This window comes from Hemicordylus capensis, chromosome 4 (genome assembly GCF_027244095.1).
Source record: "Hemicordylus capensis ecotype Gifberg chromosome 4, rHemCap1.1.pri, whole genome shotgun sequence".
In the NCBI taxonomy this organism is placed as follows: domain Eukaryota; kingdom Metazoa; phylum Chordata; class Lepidosauria; order Squamata; family Cordylidae; genus Hemicordylus; species Hemicordylus capensis.
In genome coordinates, this window is record NC_069660.1 from 54881126 (window position 1) to 54893848 (window position 12723).

Sequence of the window (12723 nt, forward strand, 5' to 3'; positions counted from 1 at the left end):
GGGCTTCCATATGTGGCAGTATAAAAATGTGTTAAATAAATAAAAATGAAGCCCAGAGATCTCAGAAATAACACACTACCAAATTAGTGACCCCAATACACACAATTCACTATTATGATCTGATCTCTCCTTCTTTCAGTGTGTATCATGCAAATACCTTCTCTTTTCTACTTTCCTTCTTGGTCAGACAAAGTAACTTCCCCCACCCACCACACAAGGCAGCAACAACAATGGCAATGCGGGCACTAATATTATTGCCCATATTAAAGCAGTGAGAGAAGAAGAAGGTAAACCCTTGGGGAACTTGTTGGAAGGTAAGCTCTTAGGAATCTCAGAAGAGAAAAGCTGCCCCCATTGTTAAAACTGGGAAAGGGGAATCCCAACAGGGCGACACCTCAACCTTCCCTCAGCTGCCTTGCCACCCTATCAAGCAAAACTAAACCAACCAACGAAAAACAGTGCAAGTGTTATCCTTGTCTTGCTGCTCCTGCTTAGCCAAGAGGATCAGCAACACATCCATTTCTAATGCTTCAGAAACACTGACTGCTAGTTTGGGCTGGAGAGAGTTCTGTAGGCTCTCTGGCTCGGCTCAACCAGTTAAATAATCCCACCAGCCTCATGCTTTATCAAAGGCTGGGTGGGGCAAAATCACTGCACCTAGCATACACTGGGTGGGCACTGGGCAGTGCCATTCCAAAGTTATGTAGCTGGAACTTCTTGTTTCAGTACTAAGGAAAGCATAGAATGTTAGTTTCAAATCTAATCAAAGCTACTAATTAGTAATTGCAAAAACCATGGGAAAATATAAAGCCCCTGAAGTGTAGGGAATGGATAAACAAAGTCTGGCAGTTTGTAAGATTGAAAGATGGGAGACAAGAGAAATCAAATTCTAGCAAACAATGGTAGTCCTTTATTAATTACTGGAAAATATTATATAGGCATTAATACATATAAACATTCATCTATATTATGAAATAAATTATATAAATTTATAAAGAGGATGATGACTATGGAATTTTAGGTGATGTTTACAACTATAACTGTTGTACATTTAAGCTTTTCCTCCTTCGTTTAACTTATACAGACAAATATTAGTATTTTCTTTGCATTTGTATTCACACTTAATTTTCTTATCTAATAAAACTAGAAAAACAGGCAACTTGAGAAATGTTATTGTAACATAATAAAACAAAGGTAAGCGTCAAATTCAAATATGGTAATAATAAAATAGTTCTATAGCTGTATTAAGTTTTAAGCTTATGTAAAGAGTTTCCCAGCTTCTTTCATTTTTTGCCTTCTGTCCATTTTGGAGACAGCAGCCCATCCAGCCTCTCGCATCTTTCTTATAGCTGCAAGTTTAACGGAACCTCCAGGAGTTTTCAGAGTGGATGAAGTCTGAACCTGTATATAAAATTGAAAACCTCAATTAGTTTTGTTATAAAGGACATTGTTATGTTTATTTGGTTTTCAGTTAAACTAAGATGATACCTTTTTTGGTGTCATGACACTTCGACAAGGAGTTTGTGGACAATCTTTATACAGTTTTTTAAACATTTCTTCCTCTGACAAGAAACTCTTGAAAAGAAATAATTTCTTGTTACATTAGGCCACAAAATGATTGAAGTACTTCTAACTTAATTATATTTAAAATAACATATAGAGAACAAAACATAATTAGGTAATGTAATGCATATTATATAATATGTAATAATGAGGTATATTGTTATTCATGCTGTCCAACCATCCTTCGCTTGCTAATGGTCAGAAATTATTGGCTGACATCTTATCAATGGGAGCGAATTACAAGAGATGTTCTGATAGTTGGGAATCTTGCTCTAGCTTTTGGAATGTAATAACCATCAGAGTTTGTGAATGACAAACTCCAGCTAGTGGAAAGGAGCAGAGAAACGGTTTGAAGCAGTTTTGGATTTTGCACAAGGAAATATAAAAGAGAGAGAGCTGAGAGTTCTTCGCTGAAGCTAGCTGAAACCTGGACTGCTGCAGCCTGAGGATTGATGCAGAATTAGCAGCTTTGCTGCCTGCTTTTAAGAGTCTGCTTGCTTCAGTCTAACTTATGTTGGCATATTTGTAAATAAAACAAAATTTGCAGAGACACCACATGTCTCTAAGGCACTCTCCAAAGACTGGCCCTGGAACTTCTCACTACTCAGAGAAGTTGGGAGTAACATTAAAGAATCATATAAACAATGGACTATATCTAACTCAAGAGTTGCACAGGGGTGGTTGCTGATATAAACACAATATTCTTTTTATGTATCAACAAAGGAAATAGCACTGAATCTCATATGAATGAAAAAGGCACTTGGAATGCCAGTTCAAGTGCATTGGACAAGGAGAGGGATCATAGAAGGTAATTTCTGGTATATTTAAGGCTTTGGTACTAGAATGAAGTGAAACTACTTTTTCTTGTTTAGCTTGATTAAAGTCCTGGCTAACTTAAAGTTGCTTTCATTATATATTGGTGTAATATCTGAACTGAGCCACTGTGAAATATGCAAAGGAATATTTCACTTTATTACAAGTGAAGTCACACAGAATGGCCCACTTACACAAAAGTGCTTTTTCTACTTTAATCTGGAATAACTACCACTGGTTGGTACAATACACAAGTCATAACTGGGATCCACATTAAGTTCACAAACATGCAATGTAAAAAAATCTAAAAGTATGCACACTTGATACCTTTGAGCATATAACTGTGGCTCTAAATAATCTTAATTAAGTGATCTTCAGTGTTGACCCTTAGTCATCTAACAAAGAAATTCCAATTTGAGAATCCAAAAACATTTCAACATAGTAAGATTATTCACACAACCCTGTAACTGAGGCAGAGAGGGCTGGGAGGAGGAAGGCAGGATTGCAACTACCTTCCCCCCAGACAATCTTGTCCTTTCCTCTGGCTGAGCTACTTGCATGCCCATACAAGTCACACTGCCAAGAGAAGCATGGTCCCCTGGAGGCTGGGGAAACAAAACCCAGACTCCAGAAATCCCACAATGTACCATGCAAGGAGCGTAGTGCATTGGGAGATTTCCCCGCTGCTGGGTGCTCTAGCCACCCAGCTCCGTGGCTGCTTGGGCCGCAGGCACTCCAAGCAGCCACATGACCAGGGAAAGAGGCAGACGAATGAGCTTGTGCCCTTCTACCTTAGTAAAAGCCCAGGTAAGAAATTCAGACTACCCAGCAGGGCAGTGCTGGGTAGGGCTGCTCATGTACATGCCCTCAATAAATAAGGAAGACATTCTTGTAAATAGCCATTTGCCTCCTGGCTTATGGTGAGGAATAATTGCCTCTAAGTAACCAAATAGGAAAATATTCTAAAAGCTGGTTCTTCTCTTTTAGGCCACAAATGACCGACATAGTTGTGTGTGGGCAGAAAGGCTAATAACTATTTTATGTGGGCTGCTGACTTATTTTTCCAATTTGAATAACAATGTATCATATGCTGGGAACAAAGATCAGTTCATGACAATTTCCAGCATGCCCAACTAATGAGGTTCCCAAAAGCTAGCTGCCTGCCCCCAACTGTAGATATGTGATCTGAACTAGTTGGACCTTTAGTCTGATATACCAAAGTGAGAGTTATGTTCTCAAGAACTGATCATATCCCAGACATATTATGAAACCAGGAATAATAACAATAATTGAAATTATTTTAAAATGAAGTGTTATATGTGTAAACATCTATCCCATATTCAGAACACATTTTCAAACATGTCAAGAATTTACAAAATAAAGAATTAAGAATATAATCTTTAGTTTCAAATGACTACCAGAAGGTCATTGTTCTCGGAGCTATCTGATCGAGTATCCAGTTCTAAGATAACTTTTCTCTTTTTCTTTGTTCCTTCTTCTGAAAGTAGATTAGTGCATTCTCCTAGCAATTTTGATTTTGGAGGTGTTTTCACAGTGTATGTCTATGTGAAATAAACACATTTTTTTTTAAAAAAATGTTGTTATAGAAACTTTAAAAAACAAAGCTAGAAGCCTGGCACACAAATTCTTATGTGCAGAATTATGCTGTGCTCATGCTGCATACAAGCTGCTACACATGAAGATCTCTGCATGCATGCCTTCCGACAGTCCTGGGGGGATATAGATGGACCACTGGTATGACTTGGTATAAGAAGCTCCTTATGCATTATATCACTGCTGGAAAAAAGAGCACTGGTTCCTTACTGTGAAGGTTTATTCTTACTACTGGATTTGAGGACAACCCTTGTGGGTTATCCTTCCCATGTGACCCAGAGGCAGGTCTATGATAATTTGCTAGCAAAGCTTTAAGAGCCTGGGAAAGAGAACCCCTCCTGTTCTTCAGTCCTATTCCAGCTCCAGAGACAGCCTTTTTCTCCCCGTAAAGTCTTTTCTCTATATTCTATTCATTTTCTACTGAACTTTCTCCCTTTTTCCTCATTATATCCACTATTCAGTGGTCCTCTTTTTATTCCAGTTACTGTTTCTTCAAAAGAAAAAAGAAAAGCAACACAAACATTTTCCTCATTACCTTTCCCCACATCTCCTCCTTCCTTTCTTTTTGCTAACTTTTTGCCTCTGGAGCTGGCCAACCAGATATGCAACCGCTAGGACCCAGAGTCAGGAACATTCTCCTCCCTAAAGGAAAGGGAATAGTTCAATTCCCATTGCAATGGCCCATCAGCAGCGTGCTGAGAACCTTTAGGTCCTCGCCACTACTTGCTGCCCCAAATGCTCTAAACCCAGAGGAGGGAATATTGGGCTTCCTGCCAGCAGGCCGTGAGGTCAGCCTCCACCACAGTGAGGCTCTCTGGAGAGTGACCCTCCCCCACAATGCTCAAATTGGCCTGCAAAGAATAACCCACAAGAGATATCCTCATTCAGAAGCAGAGAAGTGGGTCCAGGAAAGAAAGCCATGCACATAGTATCAGATTCTACAAATGGAACCGCACACTGCATGTGTGTGTGTGCGAACACACACGTATACACACACACACACACACACACCTTGTATTGATCAAGTGCAAAATGTTTAGAGCTGTGAAACAGGCCAAGGAGGTGATGGTAAGACCATTATTTAAAAAGCCCTCCCTTGATCCCTCCAACCCAGACAACTATAGACCTGTCTCTAACCTTCCCTTTTTGGGCAAGGAGATAGAGCGTGTGGTGATATCCCAGCTACAGAGGGTCTTGGATGATATAGATTATCTGGACCCTTCTCAATCTGGCATACGCCCCGGATATGGAACTGAAACTGCCTTGGTCGCTCTAGTGGATGACCTACACCAGGAACTAGACAGGGGAAGTGCATCCCTGTTGGTTCTGCTGGACCTCTCAGTGGCGTTCAATACCACTGAACCTTCTGGACCATCTCTTGAGTATGGGAATTGGAGGTACTGAATTGGAGTGGCTCCAATCCTTTCTTGAAGGGAGGGTCCAGAAGGTGGTGCTGGGGGACTATTGCTTGGCTCCATGGCCATTGGCCTTGGAACCTTGGGACTATTGCTCGGCTCCATGGCCATTGGCCTGCGGGCCATTGGGTCCCGCAGGGTTCCGTTTTGTCCCCCATGCTCTTTAACATCTACATGAAACCACTGGGAGAGGTCATCTGGGGACTTGGACTGAGTTGTCAGCAATATGCAGATGACACTCAGCTCTATCTCTCCTTGTCACCTGATCCTAGGGAGGCGGGGGATGTCCTGAATCAGGGGCTGGAGGCCGTGTTGGGTTGGATGTGGGCTAATAAACTGAGACTGAATCCGGACAAGACAGAAGTAATGTTGGTCAGTAGGAGAGCCAATTGGGATGAGGAGATTTTACCAGTTCTGGATGGGGTTGCACTCCCCTTGAAGGAGCAAGTACGCAGTTTGGGAGTATTACAAACAGTAATACTCGCAGTTTGGGAGTATTACTAGACCCGGCTCTGCTTTTGGAAGCTCAGGTGGAGGCGGTGGCCAGGGATGCCTTTGCATGGCTTCAGCTAGTGCACCAGCTCTCTGGCCACAATTAATCATGTCTTAGTCATGTCACGGCTGGATTACTGTAACACACTCTACGTGGGGTTGCCCTTGAAGAATATCTGGAAACTGCAGTAGTGCAAAATGCAACAGCTAGGATTTTATCTGGAGCTGCCTGCTGGGATCACATCACACTCATTTTGAAAGCGCTGCACTGGCCACCAGTTTGTTTCCGGGTCCAATTCATGGTGCTGGTTTTGACAAAGCCTTTAATGGTTTGGGCCTGGGATACCTGAGGGATCGCCTGCACATGGGACAGGGCCTTCTCTGTTGCTGCCGCCAGACTCTGGAATGCTCTCCTGGTGGCTATTCGTTCCATCACAGTTTTTAGAAAGCATGTTAAATCTTGGCTTTTTACCCAGGTTTTTATATGATTGTCTCTACTGTTGCTGCTTTGTATTTTGTACAGTTTGTATGCTTGTATTTTAAATCTTTTCAGTCAGATTAGTTTTATATTTTAGCTTAATATTTTAATTGTGTGTAATTTTTATAGTCTTTTTAAAAAAAATTGTGTAAACCACCTTGGGATTGTTTTAATGAAAAGCGGTATACAAATTTAACAATCAATCTATCAATAATTCTCTGAAGGGATACACACACCATGACGGAATGGCCCTGACAATTTTCTTAGGGAATTCTAGAAGACAGTTTTATTATAAAATAACTGCATAGTTATTAGGGTTGTGCACCAGGAAATAATTGGTATTGGAATGAGCTCTGATTCCAGTAATAATTGCATTGTGTGGAGGAATGCATCAAATCAATCTGATATATATCAGATAGCTTTGATGCATTGGTGGGTTTGTGGTGGGGCTTACTTGAAACCAAGAAATGGGCCCCCTTACATCTAAATTGAAACTGGCTGTCTTTCAGGAAGCTGCAGCATTACTTTTCCAGGTAAGGAAGCAATGTGATGACATTTCATCCTTTTTCCGGTGCATTGCTGGAGAGAAAAAATGGCCACTACCTATGGTTACAGGGGGCGGCCATTTCCTCCCCAGTAATGCACTAGGGAAAGGATGAAACATCAAGATCTTCCTTCCTTACCTGAATCTACAGGGGAAAAGGTGATATTTTAAAGTACCACTGCTGCAGCTGCCCAGAAAGCAACCAATTTTCATGTAGAAGATGTAAGGGGGCTCACTTCTTGGTTTCAGGTAAGCCCCACAGCCCCCACACCATTGGTTCCAGTTACTGGCCCAATGTGATGCACAGTCAAACAGGTTGCTTACCTGTAACAGATGATCTGGAGGTGATCCGTTGTATTCATAACAATGGGTTCTGCGCCTGCGCAGTGACCTCACCGACTGACTAACTAGCTCCTCGTGGCGCCTCCAACTGCCATGCACGTGACCGTGCTCCTACTATCCCTTGCAGTTGGGGCGCGTTATACTCAGTTTCTGGTGGTCCGCCAGTTGCTGTTTCCGGCGATCCCACAATGCTTATGAGTTTGTGTCCTGCCTCCTATACTGCAGGGAGGTTTGGGCGGGTTTTATGAATACAACGGATCACCTCCAGATCATCTGTTACAGGTAAGCAACCTGTTTATCTGGATTGTGATCCGTTGTATCCATAACAATGGGTGATTAGCCAGCTACTACCCCGGTGGTGGGTCGCTGTTCATGGCAGGACTTGTTTTAGAACTCCACGCCCAAATCCTCCCTCCTTCATTTGTCGCAAATCAATTGCATAATGTCTTATGAAGGGTTGGCTCGAGGACCATGTTGCTGTCCTGCAGATCTCTGCCATTGAAATTCCTGCCAGGCTTGCAGCTGAGGATGCATAAGCCCTAGTGGCATGTTCTGTAATTGTTGTGGGCGGCGTTACGCCTTTCTCCACATAAGCTAACCTTATCGTCTGTACAATCCATTGGGCTAGGCGCTGCCTGGAAGCCGGACAGCCCGTAGATTTCCCTTTGTATAGTACAAACAGTTTTTGGGTCTTGCGCAGATGTCTGGTAGCATCCAAGTAGAAAAATAGCGTGCACCGGACATCCAAAGAGTGCATGTCCTTTCCTAGTTGTGTCTCCGGCTTCTGAAAAAAGGTGGGCAGCACTATATCTGCATTGATATGAAACTCAGATGTTATCTTTGGCCGAAACTGCAGGTCCAAGCGCATTATAACCTTGTGTGGGTAAATCTGCGTGTACGGCTGATCTACCTGAAAGGATGCTAGCTTGCTGCCTCTTCTGGCTGTGGTGATTGCAATTAAAAATACAGTCTTTAAAGTCTTTAACCGCAGGGAAGCCCTGGCCATTGGCTCGAAAGGTTGTTGCAATAAAACATGCAGTACCAGTGTCAGATCCCATTGTTGTGGTTTCCGCAACGGTGGGAATGAATTATTCAACCCCTTGACAAATTTCTTGCATTTTGGATGGGAGAACACTGTAGAGCCCTCCCATCCCTTATGTTCTGAAGAGATAGCCGACAAAAGGACCTTCAAAGAAGCATTTGCCAATCCTGCCATCTTCAAAGTTGTCATATATAGTAGTACTTGATTGATAGTGGCTTTCTTTGGGAGAAAACCATGGCTTTTAGCATAAATTTTAAATCTTCTCCATTTGCTGTTATAATTCAAGCGTGTGGGGTGCTTCCTATTATTCAGTAGTATCTTTCTTAATAACCTATGCACCACGCCATTAACTTCAAGGTTTCTTGTTGGGGGTGATGAATTGTCCCACGGTTCTGAGTCAGCAACCAGGTGCCCTGGAAATTTGTGGTAAACTCCCTACGATAGCTGGAGCACCAATGGGAACCATTGCTTTCTTGGCCACCATGGTGTGATTAAGATCCCTCTCATGGCATCCCACAGCATCTGGGAGACTACCCGCGTTATTAGCAGTTGTGGTGGAAATAGGTAAAACAGGTCTTCGTTCCATCTGATTTGGAATGCATCTCCCATAGAATCTCTGCCAAGACCTGCACGTGAGCAATTTCTCCGACATTTTCTGTTGATAGCAGTTGCAAACAGATCTACACTCGGCCAACTCCACTTGTTGAAGACTGCTCTCAGATAGTCCATGTTCAATTCCCATTCGTGGCGCTGGTCCTTCAACAGCGTGCGGCTGAGGATGTCCGCTTGAACATTGTCTGTCCCCTTGATATGTAATGCAGTAGGAGTTATGGTCCGAGCTATGCACCGGGACCAGATCTGTTGGCTTAATAGACTTAATGAGTGTGACAGTGTTCCACCTTGTTTGTTCAGCTACGCTATTGCCGTGATGTTGTCTAGGTCTATTTGTACCACTTTCCCTTGCAACAGTGGCTGAAAAGCCTTCAGTGCTAAAAACACAGCAAGGAGCTTGAGAGAATTTATGTGTCTTCTTTTCTGGTGCATGGACCACCGTCCCTGCACTTGATGATGCTGATAATGCGCACCCCAGCAGTATAGGGAGGTATCCGTCATTAGAGTACACATAGGGATGAGCGGCTGGAAAGGGACACCCATTTGCATGTTGGCCGCTACTGTCCACCAGTTTAGAGACCTCAGTACTGGAAGTGTAAGTGTAAGTATCTTTTGTTGGCTGTTGCAATTCGGTCGAAAGTTGCTAAGATACCACAACTGAAGTGTCCGCATATGCAAACGTGTGTTGTCAACTGTTGAATTGCAGGATGCCATGAGACCCATGAGTCTCTGCACTGCCACTGCTGGCTGTCGTGGTTGCCTTTGGAACAACTGTACAATGCTCTTGATCTGCGCGTATCCGGCCTCTGGCAGGTATGCTCTCTTCTCTCGCATATCCAACTCCGCACCTATATAGCTCACCCTTTGTTGTGGTTGCAATCTGGATTTTTTCAAATTTACGTTGATGCCCAGATCTTCCAGGAGGTGGAGCACAAACTGGATCTGCAAAAGTAACTCTTCTTTCTCTTTGTGTACCAAAAGCCAATTGTCCAAATAAAGATAAGCCACTATCCCCCTTGTTCTTAAGAATGCTACGATTACTGCCATTACCTTGGTGAATACTCGTGGAGCTGTGGAGAGGCCGAATGGCAAAACTACATACTGGTATGCTGTATCTCCTACAGTGAACCGTAGGAACCTTTGATGTTTCTCATGTATCCCTATATGAAAATACGCATCTTTCAGATCTAGGATCACTGCCCATTCTTGAACTAGGAGATGTAGAATCCCCTGCAGGGTAATCATCCTGAACTTCCTGGTGTCTACATAGCAGTTCAGGTCCCTCAGATCCATAATTGCTCGTATACCCTCATCCTTCTTAGGGATCTGAAAATAATGGGAATAAAATCCCCGCATCCTGTCCATCCACTCTACTTGCACAATAGCTTTCTTCTCCAATAACACTTGCATTTTGTCTGATAGCACCTGGATCTGTCTGGTGTATCTGACTCCTTGAAAAGGTGGCAAAGCTTTGAACTCTATCGCATAGCCAGACCTTATAATTTTCAAGACCCACTGATCTGATGTTATATTGTGCCATGCTTGAGCATGGCTTGTCAGCTTGATGGATATGCCAGCACGCACAAGACCAGTGTTGTTGGTCTTGGGTACTAAAGCTTGTGTCATTGTGCACTGTTGGAGTGGATGGATCTGTCCATCAAAGAGACTGCTTTGATTGGTCTTTGTTCTGTTTTTGTCCCCTCTGACGCTGAGTGTAGGGTTTGTTGCGCTGGTACGGCTTGTACTGCCTCTTGTATTTTCTCCTTTCTTGCTTGTATGCATATTGTCCTTGTTGTCGTCCATATGATCGGTTACGTGACATCTGTCCACTTTCTGTTGCAGCCATGAAAGTCTTAGCTGTGAATTTCGACTGCTTCCATGATTGCATGGTGGAATCCGTGGTCTCGGCAAAGAGCCCCTTGCCATCAAATGGTAAATGTTCCACTCTATCTCGCATTTCCTGCTGTAAATTTGTTGAGTGAAGCCACGCATGGCGGCGCAGCGTTACTGCCGTGGTCATCGCTCTAGATTCCGTCTCTGCTGCATGCTTAAATGTGCTAAGCAAATGTCTTGTCACAACTGTGGTCTTTTCATATGTTTGTTTGAAATGGCCTTGAAACTCCTCGGGTGTCATAGCGGCGGAGTCCTGAAACAGAATGTCCCATAGGTGGTGCCCATATTTTGTTAGGCATGCTGAGTAGTTGGCTATCTTAATTGCCAAACTTGAGGTGGCATAGACTTTCTTGCCCAACAGATCTAACTTCCTCCCTTCCTTATCACCGGGTGTCGAAAGCCGCTGTCCACCCTTCAAAGAGGCACATTCCACCATTAAGGAGTTCGGTATCGGATGTTTCATGAGGTAGATGTTATCTTCCTCTTGTACCCGATACAGGCCCTCTAACTTCCGTGAAGTGGCAGTAGATGTCTGCAAGACCTCCCATGCAGACTGGGCTGCCTTTGGTATCGCTGGTAGCATGGGTAAAGAGACTGGATGGGATACCTTTGCCACCATGTTATAGATAGGGGTGTGCATTTTGGAATTTTCTTGTTTCAATTTGTATCCGAATCGAAACACCCCCGTTTTGTTTTGTACCCAAATTTTCTGAATCCGAATCAGCCCTGTTTTGTTTTGTAGCCGAATCTTCTGAATCCGAATCGATTTGGATTTTAAAAAAGGGTCCCAGGGCAAAAAGAGTGGGTGGTGGTGGTCGTGTCCAATGGGTGGAAGCTACCACCCAAATTTCAAAGGAATTAGGCAAAGGGCTGATTTTTTTGTGAATTTTTTAAGTTTACACATCTTTTAAGAATTTTCCCATAGGGAATAATGGGGATTCCAGCAAATGTATCGCTTCAAATCAAGGGGAAAGGGATGACCCAGAGCAGAGTGTGGTGGGTGGTAGTGCCCACTGGGGGCAAGGAAACTTCCAGAATTATCTCAAAAGAATTAGGAACATAGGGAACTGCCATATACTGAGTCAGATAGGGAACTGCCATATACTGAGTCTATCTAGCTCAGTATTGTCTTCACAGACTGGCAGTGGCTTCTCCAAGGTTGCAGGCAGGAATCTCTCTCAGCCCTATCTTGGAGATGCTGCCAGGGAGGGAACTTGAAACCTTCTGCTCTTCCCAGAGCGGCTTCATCCCCTGAGGGGAATATCTTGCAGTGCTCACACATCAAGTCTCCCATTCATATGTAACCAGGGCACATCCTGCTTAGCTATGGAGACAAGTCATGCTCTGCCACAAGACCAGTTCTCCTCTCCATTGGGCAAAGGGCTGATCTTCTGTGAATTGTTGAAGTTTACGTGCCTTTTAAGATTTCTCCCATAGGGAATAATGGAGGTTTCAGCAGCCCCATAATTCCACTTGGGGGGCACTGGGGTTTCCCAGAGCAAGGGGTTGTGTAGTGCACATAGGGTGCCAACCACTTCCATACCCACAAGCCCTTGGGGTAGTGGGTTTTGTGTTTCTGAGGTGTTCATTGTAGATTCTCTGGTAGCATATGAGATTTTCAGTGAAAAACAAGAATCCACTCTCATATGCTACCAGAGAATCTACACTCAGAACACCACAGAAACAACAGAACCCAGCACCTCATGGGTTAGCAACCCTTCCCCTGGCCAATGTGGGGTCAGTAAAGAGTGGCAAGAAGCAAAAGAGCCAATGGGGAACAAGGAGGGAATTGTCAGCAGGTCAGCCCATGATTTAGGTCACCGATCAGAAGGCTGGAAGGGTGAGAAATTCAAAGAGATGTCAAACACAAAATGGAGACTGACTCAGAGATCAGTACAAAATGGAGGTCCGAAAC

At 43.5% G+C, this 12723-nt stretch overlaps 1 protein-coding gene across 10 annotated transcripts in view; it reads right to left on the bottom strand.

Annotated features, from left to right (window-relative positions):
- Window positions 1-887: 887 nt before the first annotated feature.
- The window catches only part of SYCP1 (synaptonemal complex protein 1), a 142022-nt gene continuing 130186 nt past the window's right edge, over window positions 888-12723 (bottom strand). For 9 of the 10 annotated variants that reach the window (XM_053250414.1, XM_053250413.1, XM_053250407.1 and 6 more), the window contains 3 exons: window positions 3795-3938; window positions 1489-1575; window positions 888-1401 (listed from right to left, as the gene is read on the bottom strand). In XM_053250414.1, the coding sequence (XP_053106389.1) occupies window positions 1258-1401; window positions 1489-1575; window positions 3795-3938 (375 nt within the window). In that variant the 3' untranslated portion in view covers window positions 888-1257. The remainder of the gene's footprint in view (window positions 1402-1488; window positions 1576-3794; window positions 3939-12723) is intronic. The other variant, XM_053250412.1, reaches the window with a different exon arrangement.